Below are 16235 nucleotides of genomic sequence, written 5' to 3' on the forward strand. Positions count from 1 at the left end.
ATCAAAAGATACCCACATTTGCATATCTGTGCTCACACATACTGAGAAGCTAAAAGTTTACCTATCATATCCATTATTATATATAATTTCATGTTAAACTCTGAGGTTCTCTAAATTTTTAAAGAGATCTTTAAAACTAAATCAGATGGACTGACAATGAAAACCATAAAAAAGATATTACAATAGTAGGAAAAATTCTGTAACAAGTTATATAATCTTAACGCATATAAGGGAAACTATCATAGGTAGAAGAGAAATCAGAAGGCACCTAAACAAGATTAACCAAACAAATCACAACATGATTGGAAAAAATTACTTGCAACATATTAAGTACAATACAAAAGAATGATAATAAATGAGATAAAGACAAATAACCCAATATTAAATTGAGCAAAATAAATATATGAAAATGTGCTCAACCTTACTAGTGATAAGCGAATGCTAATTACAACAAAGATATATCATTTTTCTCCAACAGGCTAGCAAAAATTAACAGCTTCCAGTATGAGAAAGAAGAGATGCTCTTATTGTAAGTAAGACTGAGTCACTAACATCTTTGTTCAAAATATTTTGGCAACACTAAAATAAAATTATATCTACTCTTTACCCAACAACCCCACTTTGAAAAATTTAACCTACAAAAATAAAAACACCATTGTTATAAATGTGTGCAAGGATATTTATTGCGATATTGTCGAAATAGCAAAAAATAAAAAACTATAAGTCCATCAAATGGGAAATGGTTTAATAAATTACATGGTATCTTTTTAACTAAGAAATATATGCACATATTGATCTGCATTCAATAAATATCTGAGCAACTACTATATACCTGGCATCTATAGCAATTGTACTGAATGGGCATAAATTATGAAAGAAAGTGAATGAAAACAAGCTATTAAGTAACGTATCTAGTATGATCTCATTTATTTTTATAGAAGTGGGGAAAAAAACCTGTGTTTATCTTATCATACATATACATAGAAGAGGATATACTCCAAAATGAAAACATTTGTTTCCTTAATAGGGAGTAAACTATTAACTTTTTCCTTATAATCTTCTGTACTGTTCCATTTACTACAATGAGCCCATGTCACTTTTCTAATTAAAAAAATTAAAAGACCACCTGTGTTTCCAAAAGGGTTGTTTCGAAGTAAAACAAAAAATTCATTAAAAAAAAAAAATCTCTACACCCAACACGGGGCTTGAACTCACAACCCCTTGGACTCCTGACCCCAAGATCAAGAGTTTCATGTTCTACTGAATGAGCCAACCAGGCACCCCAACAAAAAACTCTTAAGTACAGAGTTTGTGTTTTATATTGACAACATTTAATTTGTCATGTTTCTCCATAGATTACCTATGACAGAGGTCTTTCTATCTCAGACTAATCTCAGAACTGAAGACAGAATAATGAATCATATTTAGCAAATATGGAGCAACATTTTCTGTTAAAATATTTTAATACCTTAAAATATGTAAACTTCCTATTAAAGAGAAGCTGAAAAATCTTTTGTTTGTAGCATCAAAAAGGGCAATTTTCAAAGGGCCATATAGGATTAATTAATCAAAATGGAGATTGAGAACTCTCAGAGCAGAAGTCTTCAAATGGAACCCTTTGGGGTGCCTGGGTGGCTCAGTAGGTTAAGCATCTGCTTTGGCTCAAGTCATGATCCCAGCGTCCTGGGATGGAGGCCTGCATCGGGCTCCTTGCTTGGCAGGGGAGTCTGCTTCTCCCTCTCCCTCTGCCCTTGCTCGTGTGCTCTCTCTCTCACACTCTGTCAAATAAATAAATAAAATCTTAAAAAAAAATGGAACCCTTTCTCTGGCTTCTAGAGGACACACCTGGAACCTCAGATGTAAATCTGGCAAGCTTACAAATTTTAAAATATACAGTCCTTTGTCAATGTAGATATTATTTTAAAAGTATCAAATATTTTATCAAGGAATTTAGGATACAATATTATTAACTCAAGGATAGGAGACTTTTTTCTTTTTAAATCACAGGTGAAAAATATTCATCATATTCAGAGACATATGTGAGAAAATAAAGAAAATAAGCCAAACAGATATATTGTCATTAATTGATGTCAATACTATGAAATTATTGAGCATGTGGGCAAAGTGAACTGTTTTACAGGAAAACCTTATAAGAACTGAGAACACTGCCTACTGATGAACAACTATGTAAACCCACACAAACCCATCACCCAGACATCAGTGAAGCTCACACTTTCTTGGTCAGTCAATAAGTAGCACATGTGGAGAGACTAACAAATGAGTAAGATAAGCTCCACGGATCAGCAGAAACAGTAAAACCTGACCCTAATTCAGAAAATTCCTATTACCTCAAAGTGTTTTCCAGAAAGAAATGTTAGCTTTCATATGCTCTATTTCATAAGCAAATACCATGTAGTAATATTACTGAATTTCCATGTTTTTGGAACATTAAAAAAAAAAGAGAAGGATAACAAAATAAAAAATAAAAAACTTACTGCATTGGCACGCTGATCCCAGTCATGTTTGTCATCTGACAATATTTCCCTGATTTTATTTAATGTTTCTTCAAGTTCTCGACTAGAATAGATCTTAAAGATACAAAATTATAACATTAATATTTCTTGCTATAAGCAATATCAAAACTATGCCCCAATGTTTATAGTAATCTTTCAAGTAATAACGTTATTTCCTATTCTAGCACCATTAATGGAAAATAGATATACATTATATACAATAAAGTAAAATGCTTTGTCTTCCTTACCTGTTACCCTTGTGCTATTTCTCTGCTCATGACTAACTTTAGATATACTCTTAAAATGCTTTGTCATTTAAAAACATGATGCAAATATCCTAAGAACTAATGATAGGCCTAATTTCTCAAAATGACTTCAGGTATGTACCTACTGCATTCATATACACTATTGCAAAAGGACATGGTTTAGGTTAGCTCCCCCACACTGTAGCCAGGAAAGCTACATGCTTTGTTTCCTCAGGAGCCAACTGTTTGCCAAAAACACCATTATCCTTTCACTCACTTAAATATTCACATAACAGGGATGCACGATGCTAGGCATGAAGGATATTATGGCGAGCAAAAACAGGCATGGTCTTTGCCTTATGGAGCTTATAATCCAGTCAGGGAGGGAAAAAAATTAATCAAATGATATAAAACCACAAACAAAGTACTGTCAAAGAATTACAGTTTCGTGAAAGTCTATATGGGAGGTGTGAATTAGTTAAAAGAGTCAAGCTTGAACTGAGAGCAAAGGATGAGTTGAACATCATCAGGCAAAGTAGGGAGATTAGCCTTCCCTAGTGTGAATAGCATGTGCAAAGACTCTGTGACAGAAGGAAACTGAAAGAAGGCCAAAGCACAGGAGTAAAAAGTGCAAAGGGGGACAGGGGAAGAGCCAATGACCCAACCATAATCAATTGGTGCACATTATTTCTCTACATCACAAAGGTTCAGAGGTGGGCATGTGATCTAAATCAGTTCAATCAGAAGGATTCTCACAAATTTTACAGGATCAATCAGAAAAGACACAGAGGGCAGTGAAGGTGTGACGCTCAAACAGTTGCAGCCATGTTGCTGACCATGAGGGAAGATCATGTGGAGGAATCCAGAAATGAGAGAGGTAGAGAAAGGGGTCCTGGTGATACCATCCAAGTAATATCAAACAGATACCTTCATCAAAAGAGTCTTTCACTTTCAACAGCCATTAATTTCCCCAACAACAGTACAAAGGGGAGCAGGGCATGAGACAAGATGAGGAGGTAGGAGGGGGTCAAGATAACATTCTGTTAGAGAATGACTACTGCAGGATACTGAGCCAGTTCTTTCCTGCCTCCAAACTCCCCTCACAACAGTCCTTCTGCCCAATTTCAGAAGGCAGGCAGGCCCCTCTGCCATTCTGAATCTTATTATGATGCATTGCTCTGGAATACAGTTTAAGGTTCCCCCTTCCCCAACGAGAAAAAGAGAAAAGTCAAAAATTTACTTTGGTGAGAGGGTAGACAACTTTTCAAACATTCTTTTTGGAGATAATATAAGCAAAAGAAGTGTGAATACTACTAAGTTAGAAATCTGATGCAGTAGAATAAGTCCTAGATTTCTGACTTTTATAACTGAAGTAAGTCATGGTTTTCACATAGAAAACACTAGAAGCGCAGATTTGTAAGGGTAAGATCATGAGCCCCATTTTGGACGGGCTGCGTCTGAGATGCCTCTGAGACATCTATAAGGACATGTCAGGTAAACAGACAGTGGAGAAATTATTTTGGCACTCAAGAGAGATGCGTCATCTATGTAAAGGCAGGAGCTGAAGCCATGGGTCTGAAGGAAATGACTTAGTAAGAAAGTGGAGAGGAGAGGGCCCACAACTGACCCCTAAGAAATTCCAATATTCAACAGCCCGGTAGAGAAAGGTATGCCTGTAAAAAAGAGACAGAGATAAAGTGGACAAAAAGGGAGGAGGTAAAAACAAAACAAAACAAAAAAAGGGAGAACAATGTATCACAACTTAAAAAAAGTGGATGTAGTTGAACATTGCAATGTCATAATTCATTACGGATTCTATTTTAGCCTCAGAGAAAAATCATTTGAAAACCTAATTGTACCAACAAATAACAGCTTGGTAATAATAAGCCAAGTATTTTACTTACATAGTCATTTAAGGAAAAAGAGAATTTTTAAAAGGGACAAAAGTAATTATATGAACAGGTGGCAAGCAATATTCTTGGGGAGTGCCACTTTATTGGTATCCTTACCTGAACAGAAGGGACATCTGTAAAAGCTTTTATAAAATCATCTTCATCAACTGCTCCAGCACCTCCTTCTTTAGAAGCACCTGCTAATCAAAAGGAAATTTATTTTTTTAAAGTTTAAGCATGTTAGCACCAAAGAAAATATGAAAAATATAACTCCTTTGATATCAACAAAGGCATAATTTTGAGAGACATTCCATTTTATAAGACAGCATTAAAAAAAAATCACCATCTTTCAGAAAAGTCAAGGTCCATAGCAATGGTTGATTAACTCTCTATAAAGTAGGTTAGTTGTAAACTTCAAACTGTAAGAACAGAGCCCTCCTATCCTTATTCAATGCAGTAGCAAGTATACAAGAAATACAGGTGAAAAGATAATCATTTAAAAAGGTAAATGGCAATTTTAAATGACACTAAATGTCAATAAATGATGGCAAATAACAGAGTAGAGGATCCATGTATGCTGCAGTGTTCAGGAAAGCAAATGTGAAAGAAATGAGGGCCTTAAAATTAAATTTATATATGCAAACACATCTTCCTTTACTGCACATAAACAATAAAAAAGTAAACTTAAGAAGTAGTAGCTGTTTAAGAGCCAGTAATTAAGCTACTTTCAGCTCCAAATCCTATCTTTCATATTCAGTGATGCTGGGCCTAGCCAGGATTGGGCAAACCATTTTTCTGCTGATTTTAATGGCTTCCTGCTAAACTCTGTTAATAGGGATGCTGGAAAGATGGAAGCTGACAGAAGAAGGGACATGCTCCTTCTGGCTCCCTGTTCTTGTCTGTAAAACCCTAGCAACTCTGTCAGGAGGCTCCCAGCACCTGATTCCTGTTGCGATTTTTCTAACCCTCACTGATCCAGCTCACAGGGCCCGTCAGAGACACCAGCCAGCTAGTACTCCCTCACAGAGGTCTGAGCCACAGCTCTGCAGGACCCCACCTCTCTGTTTTAATAATTTTAACCTCCTCATTTTGTTCCTTCAGCTCTAGGAGTAGGAGCTGTTGACTGTAATTGCTACCTCGATGACACTTCAGTGTTCTCTTTTTGCATTTTTAATTCACCATACCCATTTAACAATTCTTCATATGAAATTCTCTCTGTAAAAATAATTGTTGGGGAGCCTGGATGGCTCAGTTGGTTGAGTGTCCAACTCTTGATTTCGGCTTAGGTCATGGTCTCAGGGTTGTGGGATAGAGCCCCGTGTAGGGCTCCTGGCTCAGTGGGGGTCTGCTTGGGATTCCTCCCTCTCCCTCTGCCCCTCCCCCCACTTGTGTTTTCTCTCTCTCTCAAATACATAAACAAATAAAATCTTAAAAAAACCCCACAACAGTTATTTTTAAAGATTTATTTATTTTAGAGAGAGAGAGAGAGAAAGCACACACGCGTGCACGAGCCGGGGGAGGGTCAGAGAATCTCAAGCAGACTCCACGCTGAGCATGGAGCCCGATGCGTGGCTGATCTCACAGTCTAAGATCATGACCTGAGCTGAAACCAAGTGTTAGACGCTTAACCAACTAAGCCACCCCAGTGCCCCTGTGGCTTCTGTCTCCTGACTGAACTCTGGCCAATACAGGTGGTACTTAGTTTCTAACTCTGTGTATTTATTTCTTCATGGTAATAACTTAACACACTGAAATGGATTTCAACCACATAAGATGCATATCCTAAGGGATAATTAGCTTAAAAATCTATCCAATTAAAAAGTTAAATAATAATAGCTCCCCAATTAGGTTTATCATCTACCAAAGGAAATATTATTTTCAAAACTGGGTTTAAAAATTTAACATCCTAATAAAAAAAAAGCTAAAGAGTTCCAAAGGTATATAAGAAGCTCCTCATCCTGAAAAAACAAAAAAAAACCTTTGAAGATAATCTTTTTGCATGTGAGTTTTAACAGCAATAAGAGATGGACCACAGAAAAATGTAACAAAGTTGTAAGACAATATAAAACTACAAATGAGAAGCAATGACAATTTAATAAACTAAGAGAGACAGGAATGCATTCTTGCTGTACGAAATTCATTTACAATAGTAAATAAATTAGTTATTCCCGAAATATTATTAAAAAATCCAATAATAAAACTCTCGACCCCATCCCCATGATCAGTACTAATAACAGATTAACTGAAAATAATCAGTTTAAGCAAAGAAACAAAAAATAAGATACCTAACCACATTATTTTAACATCTTATACTACATTCATTTATCAATCTCTTAATATGGGTTTCATTTTTCTTGAAGTTTTTGTTTTGTAATCTCTATACCCAACGTGGGGCTTGAACCCATGACCCCAAGATCAACAGTAGCTCTCTCTTCTGACTGAGCTGGCTAGGCACCCCTGGGTTTCATTGTTTTTGACAATGGGTTCCCTGACAGGAAAGCAGAAGCCTAGATTTCTACAATTTCTTCCCAAACTTTTGTAGTTGTCTTGCCTAGCCCAGGCCACTGAACAGAAATTTCTTTTTCTTTTTAAAGATTTTATTTATTTGTCAGAGAGAGAGGGAGAGAGAGAAAGAGACAGAGAGCAGGCACAAGCGGGGGGAGCGGCAGGCAGAGGGAGAAGCAGGGTCCCTGCGTAGCAAGGAGCTCAATGCAGGACTCGATCTCAATACCTTGGGATCATGACCTGAGCCGAAGGCAGCCGCTTAACTGACTGAGCCACTCAGACATCCCTGAACAGAAATTTCTTTAGGGACTTGTCCTTATCATGTAGTTCTTAAAAATTCAACACAGTTTTCAAAAAACAGTTTTCTTTACACATTCATTAAATATAGTCTGTTCAGTTATATACCACTTCTTGCAAATTACTCTGTTACAGTAACAAGAGGAACCACTAGGCAAGTTTTGAGAACAAGTGGTTCCTGGAGGAGGCCACTGGTGGAGGAGACCTGTGCAGACGTACCAGAGCACAGCCAACTGACAACATCAGTGTGCTCAAGTGTGGAAGACAGAAATTTTACAGAGGAATGAAAAAGTGAAGGGGAGATCAGCATGAAGAGTTACTACAGCTTATGGGCAGTTTACAAAAGGTATCAAATGTAGAATAAAATGTTAACTCCAACACATTAACCCACCAGCCACAACACAATGTCAAACGCCTTCAAGAGAATGCAGAGCATCTGAACAAATCCCAAATAAAACCAGAAAAATGTGTCATTGACTAAGAACATGCATAGTAAAGTCTAACTTTAAAAGTCACAATTCGCTCTGATCATAATGTCTTAGTTTTAATATCCAGTCAGTTATGTCTTATGAGTAGGGACAAATAACCTAAAGGGGAGGGTAGGTGAAGTAGAAATCAAATGGCTTTTAAAAGTCCTGCAGAAGCTGCAGAGACAAAAGGCTACAAATATCACTAAATGCAGCCTTATTACCAGTTCAGATGTGACAATTAGGTCTCTAAACCTAGACATAGAAATTACCAAATTCCATAAGAACTTGCATGGTTTTAAATAGTTGACCCCAATCTATCTCACTCTTACCTTTGAGAACCATTTTGTATAAGCAAAGCTCTTGCTAATGGGAGCGTATTGGGTACGTGAATAGTGTAAAGACAGGACATGCTGAGGTTGGCCTCGTTTATCTCTTATATGTACTGCAAGTAAACCTTTTTACAATCCTAGTTTGCCTAATAGGGAATAATCTGCTGAATAAACTGTTCATTCTCACAAGCATTATTCCATTTTCTGATATTAATTTAAAGTTCACCTAAAAAATACTACAAAATACTTTTAGCACCAGGAAGGAGAATGAATACTATAGGCAGAGAGTCAAAACAAGTGATGGGCTCTAATGCCAAATATTACTGCAAGAAAAAGATAGTGAGTGTATACACAAAGCGGAGCTGCATTTAAATAAAGTTAAGTTTGAGAGCAGGAGCACAAGTAGAGGCTGCAGCACTGAAGGAATGAACAATGCTGGCTTCCAACTTGACTAAAGCTCTTTAAATATAACTGGGTTAACAGTCACACCATAAGATATTAATGGGCAAAAACACAACAGAACAGCTTTGCTCAGTTGTCTAACTACTCTAAAACAGAGGTCAGTAAATTTTTTCTGTAATAGGCCAGATAATAAGTATTTTAGACTTTGTGGGCCATATGGTTTCTGCTGCAATTACTCAACTCTGCCACTGTAGCATGAAAGCAGCCACAGACAACATGTAAATGAATGAGTAAGGCTGTATTCCAATAAAGCTCTATTTATGGACCCTAAAATTTGAATTTCATATAGTTTTCACATGTCACACAATATTATTCTTCTTTTGAATATTTTTATCATTTAAAAATTAAAAAAACATTCCAAGCTCATGCATAAAACAAAAACAGACAGTTGGCTGGATGTGGCCTGTGGCCTAGTTTGCTGATCCCTGCTCTAGAACTCACCCTAAACTAGTATTCACTTGGATGGGGGCCGGGGGTGGGGGGTGGGGGGTGGGGGTGGTGGAGATTAGAGGCTTCTGACGTTCATGAGATAGCATGATTTCTAGTATGCTAGACTGACTAGGGTAGGTACTCTCAGAAATTCCTAAATATTACTTAAAGGTTTAAGTATAAAGTGAAAACGTCATTCTACTTAGTCCTTAACAACTAATAAGATGAAGTGCTGGATACAAAGGTGACTGAGACAAAGGGTAAAGCAGTATGTTTCAGATATAGGAGAACAGGTCTCAAAAGTGGAAAGGGGCAGGTTCTTCTCATGCTACTATGAAGAGACTAGCCGTAAAGAGAAAAATAGATGATAAACAACAGGGGGTAAATATGGCTTAAACCCCAATAAAATTAATATAAAACCCATAATTTTTAAAGAGAGTTAACCAATAAGAGCATTACCAGTGCTTCTGAAGAGTGCTACCAAGAGACAGAGACAGTTTAGATAAGAGCCTTCCTTCAAGTAGGGCTGAAAAAGATAACGCACAGTGGCAATACAAGATTTTTAGGCAAAAGAAGGTAATATTTCAGGAGGCAGAGCCCAGAGTTCAGTGCAGAACCAAGAAGAGAGGAAAACATTCGTTTAGAGAACCACACCCCAAGAGAGAACGAAACCTTCATCAAAGAAACACCATCACTGAAGTAAGGGAAACTGACAACAGGTTCCTGTTGGATTCGAAAATTGCTATGTCAGTGAACTTCCTGTTCCTCCCCTTCTTTTTTTTTTAATTTATTTTTTAAGAAGGATTTTATTTATTTGTCAGAGAGAGCACGCAAAAACAGGTGGAGCAGCATGTAGAGGGAGAAGCAGGCTCCCCACTGAGCAAGGAGCCTGATGTGGGACTCAATCCCAGGACCCTGGGATCATGACCTGAGTCGAAGGCATTCACTTAATCATCTGAGCTACCCAGGCATCCCCCCCTTTTATTTTTAAGATTTTATTTATTTATTTGGGAGAAAGAGAGAGAGGAAGCGTCCACTGGGAGAGGGGAGAGGCGGAGAGGCAGAGGGAGAGGGAGAGGGAGAAGCAGGCTCCCTACAGGGAGCCTGATGCAGGAATCTGGGATCATGACCTGAGCTGAAGGCCAACGCTATTCCTCCCTATTCCTCCCCTTCTTGAATGGAATATCTATTATGGATATTCTGTCCTTATACCACCATTGTATACTGAGCATGTGGGTTGCAAGTTAAGATATCATTTTAGTTCATAGGCCTCTGGATGGAGAGCAGCCACACCAGAGAACCCTCGCAGGTGACCTGATACAGACTAAAGATCATGGACTTTGAACCTGATGCTATATATGAGTTGAAACTTTTGAGAAAAGTCTGTGAGTGTATCTTGTATGTGAAAGGCATGTGAATTACTGTGGTCAGAGGACAAACTGCAATAGATTGTTTGCAAGGATAGCTGTAACAATTCCTCATATTCTTGAATGCCCCTTTCACAACGTAACTTTACAACTCTTCCCATCCAAGAGGGCTCCCCAGCCAACAGGTGGGGAGGAGTAACCTGGAATTCTTGAGTTGAGACAAGACCTAGGAGAGGCTGGAGGGGTCCCTGATTGGTGATTCCCCAGTTTTGAGCACCAATAAATCTCTGAAGAAAAGCTTCTACAATCCCCAATTTAAGCCCGAAGAACTCCCTTCAAGCAATTTCACAAAGTTCAAATACACTAGGCAAACCACTTTGCACTGAGTCATAGGTAACAAATAATAGATATAGCACTATAGATATTGTCTAGTTACAGACTACAAAGCATATGTGAATATAACATTTAAAGAAATAATGTGGACAGAATCACAAAGATACCAATCAACAAAAGACATTAGGAACAAACAGATGAATATGGGGGAGGAAGTACCTGCCCTACCAGCTATCAAGATTTAAAAAGCTAATTATGACAATTAGGTTTTAGTGCAGGAACAGAACAATCAATCAAATGAACAAAACAGAGACTCAAAAATGGCCCACAAATATATGAGACTTTGATACATAACAAAGAAGTGATTCAGATCAATGGTGAAAGTAGAAACTATTAAAATAATAATGTCCTAAAATACAACAAAATGCTGAAATAATGGTTTATCAAGAAAAAAAAGCATTTCCTTACTAAATATTAAAAATTATAGTATACATTTTTATTCCCATGGGAAATGGTAGTTATCCAAATTCAAATCAAATATTCAACTACATATTCCAAAAACTAGAGACCAAAAAGAAGAACAAATAAAATTACCCATAGCACATACTTGTAATACAACTAAGAGAAGACTAATAACACTTCAAACTTCAATTTACAAGTAAATGGGTAAATATGAACATCCAAGGCCAGCAATGTCAACTATAGAGTCCTCACAGAGAAAAATCAGAGGAAACTGTATGGAGGACGAAGATCCTGGTAGTGGTGGAACACAGACCTCTAACTAGGATTCCCCCCAAGACCCTCAGGTAAGTAGCACTTAAAAAGGGGAGGTATCCCTTAGAAGCTTGGTGGAAAAAGGAAAGGAAGAAAGGGAAGATGAGGGCTCTACTGAAATAAGATGCTACAACACAATTAGAAGAAGAAAGCTGCCCAGGTATCATTTAGGAAAGCAGCTGCCATTTCACCATACCAACAGAAGAGGGCATTCTTGAATGAAGAAACTAAAAATTCTTCCTAGCCTCAAAGAATCACTTGTTATAAAAACCATTTTTAGGATACTTTAGGAAATTTGAATATAGAATGGAAGGGCTTAAAAGGACATGAGTATATAGTTTAAGAATTTGCAAAAAATAGGGATGCCTGGGTGGCTCAGTCGGTTAAGTATCTGCCTTCGGCTCAGGTCATGATCCCAGGGTTCTGGAATTGAGTCCCGCATTGGGCTCCTTCCCCAGCGTGGAGCCTGCTTCTCCCTCTCCCTCTGCCTGTACTCTCTCTCTGACAAATAAATAAATAAAATTTTAAAAAGAATTTACAAAAAATAAAAGGGCTAGAAGGAACAAGTTAAGTAACATCACAAAGAAATCAGACAAATTCAGAACAAACCCAGACAATCTAAGACAACTGGCCTAGACTCTTCAAAAAATGTATCAATGTTATGGGTATAAAAATTGGTAATGTGATTGTTTTATACATAATATTATGGAATCTTCTTGCATATGATAATGATATCATGGATATAATGCAGCATGCCTTTAAGTCTTAGGAGAAGCTTATTAAATATTTATGGCTGGAATGTCATAATGTCTACAACTTATTTTCCAACTGCTGAGATTAAAAAAAGAATATATATGGGAATATGTTTATATAGAGAGTTAAAACAAATATGGCAAACACTAGTTATTCAATCTAGATGATAAGTGTTCATTGCATTGTCAACTTGGCTATATGCTCAAAATTTTTCTTAATAAAAAGTTTGGGAAACCACTCACTATAAAGCTAGAGTAGGTAGAAATACAGATCTGGAAAGTAAGAAAAGAAACTATAGAAAATAACTGAAATACATACAATAGTATTCATTCAATGAAGTAAAGAATGTTTTCTTTAATTGCATGGACATTAATTTGCCATGCATAAGAATATAAATTAAAAGGAATATACTGTCACCTTATACAAAAATAAATTCCAGATATACTGAACAAATTAAATGTAAAATAATGTTTAGAATAAACTGGAAAACATTTGCATAGCCTTGGGACTGGAAAATAGTCCTTTTTATTCAGGATAGGAAATATGGAAGTCAAAAAGGACAGAACAGATATTTTACTTACCACAACAAAAATTTTTAAGTTTTGATGTAAATTGCCACAAAGGAGACATTGAGGAAATATTTATGACTTTTAACAAAAGAATAAAAGATCTGAATATTTAAAAAAGTGTAACAGACTGATGAGAAAGACAAAACAGCCCAATTAAAAGATGGGCAAATAACAACAACATGTAATTTGCGGAAGAAGATATGCTAACTTCATTAATGAATTTAAATATTCTGAACCTCAAGAGAATAAAAACTCCAGGAAGGCAGGGTCTTTGTTTTGGTTCACTGATGTTTTCCAGAGGTCACAAAAGCAGAAGCATGCTAAAAGCTTTCAGAAAACATTTGCTAGCTGCTAGTCAGATGGATAGGTGGATGGAAAAGTACAAATTAAAACAAAATCAAAAAAAGCACCATTTTTCACCTATCAAAATGACAACAATTAATGAGGCTGTTACATTCAATGCTGGAAAAGGTAAAATAATGTCTTTATTAAAAACACACCCAATCTTTAATTGAACACTGGGAGGAATCTATTCCACAATTAGAAGCACCAGAATGTCCAAATATAATAAGGACATGGAGACTGGCATTCTTTGTAATGGCATAAAGTTGTAGACAACCTGAATGACCCTGACTTGTAAACAGTTTATTACATCACGGTACATCAATAATGTGGAATACTGTATGGCTATTAAAAGGATGTGAGAGCTGTCATTCTTGATTTTGAAGGATGAATATTCTGTGAAAAAAAGCAAGTTGCAAAGTATTTACTAGTGTGTTTAATATGGGCAAACATAAAATCTAATCTGCGTACCTACATAAATGAACATAGAGTACAATGTAGAAGGATACATATCAAACTTAACACCTGTTACTGCAGAGCAACAGTATTAAAGAGGCAAGATACTATTAGACTAAACCTGTTGAATTACTTGAATCTTATTTACCTTGAAACTAAAGTTTAGATAGACAGCACCAGGGGCCCCTGGGTGGCTCAGGCAGTTGAGTATCCGACTCTTGATTTTGGCTCAGGTCATGATCTCAGGGTCCTGGACTGAGCCCCGTGTTGGCCTCTGCACTCAGTGGGGAGTCCGCTTGAGGATTTCTCTCCTTGTCCCTCTGCCCCCCTCCACCCCTCTCTCTCTCAAATAAATAAATCTTAAAAAAAAAAAAAAAAAAAAAAGAACACCAGCGCTTCTTATGATGGATGGTAAAAGATGTGGCATTCATTGTAATTTAACAGAAAAAGGCTACTGGCCAATCCCTAATTTCCAAACGCCAATAATAGTGTCTTGCTATATGGGATAAAAATATGTATCACATGCAGTACTGGATAGGAGATGACCCAGAGATGATCCAGAAAAAGCCTCTGGCCAAGCACTGGGTCCTTGTTTCATCTCTGCTTATTAACTGTCTTATCTTGGATACATCATTTAACTCTTAGAGGCTCAGTCTCTTCACCTGAATTGGGGCCAGATAATCTTTAAGATAAAGGCTAAAACATTCTGGTTTAGTATCTTTCCTTACATCAGGGGAAGAAGAGAAGAAGAAAAACACAACAAAACACACAAACAGAAAAGTTATTTGGTTTTATATAAAGTTCAAAAGCAAGAAATTGAGGTTTATCAGTTAAAATTTTGGATTCCAAGATTAAACACTAAATTCTGTGAGATTTATTAAATATATACTGATTCTCATAATCTTTACTTTAAAAAAAAAGATTTTATTTATTTGAGAGAGAGAATGAGAGAGAGAGAGCATGAGAGCGGGGAGGGTCAGAGGGAGAAGCAGACTCCCCGCCGAGCAGGGAGCCCGATGCGGGACTAGATCCTGGGACTCCAGGATCATGACCTGAGCCGAAGGCAGTCGCTTAACCAACTGAGCCACCCAGGCGCCCCCGTATTTGGACATTCTTAATAAAACCTCAGGTCAGACATAAATGAAGTAAAACAAATATATCAAAACAATGACTAAGCACTCCTGAATTTGGAAAGGTGGTAGTTAATTATAAGAACTAAAACTATTTCAAAGCAGTCTTTGATATTAGATGAAAACAACCATAGAGAGAAAATGCTGTCTACTTGAATGAATGAGCAAGTGAGAAAGAACAACAGAACTCTGAGAACTAATGATTTAGCCAATGACGTGTCTCCATGATTACATACAAGCCTCAGTAAAAAATGATTAACCTCAAAATCTGGTACAAATTACAAACAATAACAATTATATTATCATCTAATTCAATCTCTGTATCTTAAAAAGAATAGGAGCCAAAATTATTGGTACAGGAGGGTGATTTCAACAATACTAAAAATGAAATACTTATAATACTTAAAAATACTTATAATGAAAAAAATTCAGGTTTGCTTTATTTCCAAATAAAATAGCTGAGAATCGTAGTGGTTGAGCTTTAAAATGACTGATTTATGGATGTTGAAAGGTAGTGATCATTACTGTAGATTATAATCTCAGAGCTAAAGGATCTAGAATACTTATTTACTCGGTGAGATTAGTGTGGGTAGCAGTATAGCAAAGTATTTTTTGTGCTTAGTGCACTTATTAGATGCATGACTCTGTGCAAGTTAACTTCTCTAAACTTTAGTTTGCTCATCAGTAAAATTAAGATAATAAAGTACCTAACTGGAGGGGTTTTGATTTAAATAAGAGAATATATGTGAGAACACTCAAACATCTTTTTAAAAAATTACCTAAAATACTCCAGAGATATAAATATTTTAAACAATCAGGTACCTTCAGCAATTATATTCTAGGCCATTAAGCCAAAAGAAAAGAAAACGTGTTTACCGTAATTCCTATTATGAAGTTATAAATGTTATTCAGAAAATAACTATTTAAGGGAATTCATTTTATCCTTATTTTAATTAGTAAAGCACAAAAGTAAGTAACACTTTTGACTCCCACATAATATGGATTTCTATAGCAATAATATATTGGTATGGAGCAACCCACAATCCTTTTTTTGATTCTCCCTGACTTAAAGGCCACACAATTACAATATAAGTAGAACAGGTTGGCACAGGGAGCCAAAGAACAATGAAAAACTACACTACTAAACTACAAAACTACACTAAAGACAATGAAAAGACAATTTTAAAATACAATGAAAAACACACTAAAGATTAAACACAGGTCCTACTGGCTTTAATTAACTGGATTGGATACTCTGTTAAAAATAGCAATGCATCTCTTTAATCCTGACATATATCTTTGAGAGAAGTAAATTAAACTCCCAAATTTCAAAAGTAGATTCAGTCAGGATTTCAAAGAAGTTCACTTT

The 16235-nt window shown here is 36.4% G+C and overlaps 1 protein-coding gene across 19 annotated transcripts in view; it reads right to left on the reverse strand.

Annotated features, from left to right (window-relative positions):
- CLASP2 (cytoplasmic linker associated protein 2) overlaps positions 1–16235 on the reverse strand; it is a 184359-nt gene that overhangs the window by 104426 nt on the left and 63698 nt on the right. For 10 of the 19 annotated variants that reach the window (XM_045904135.3, XM_045904129.3, XM_064590567.1 and 7 more), the window contains 2 exons: positions 4768–4847; positions 2496–2588 (listed from right to left, as the gene is read on the reverse strand). In XM_045904135.3, the coding sequence (XP_045760091.1) occupies positions 2496–2588; positions 4768–4847 (173 nt within the window). Of the gene's footprint in view, positions 1–2495; positions 2589–4767; positions 4851–16235 lie in introns of all 19 variants that reach the window. The other 9 variants (XM_045904134.3, XM_054504526.2, XM_054504525.2 and 6 more) reach the window with 1 other exon arrangement.

The sequence above is a fragment of the Mirounga angustirostris genome, unplaced genomic scaffold (assembly GCF_029215605.1).
Source record: "Mirounga angustirostris isolate CCGP_5_RB_7025 unplaced genomic scaffold, mMirAng1.0.hap1 SCAF_1, whole genome shotgun sequence".
NCBI lineage: Eukaryota > Metazoa > Chordata > Mammalia > Carnivora > Phocidae > Mirounga > Mirounga angustirostris.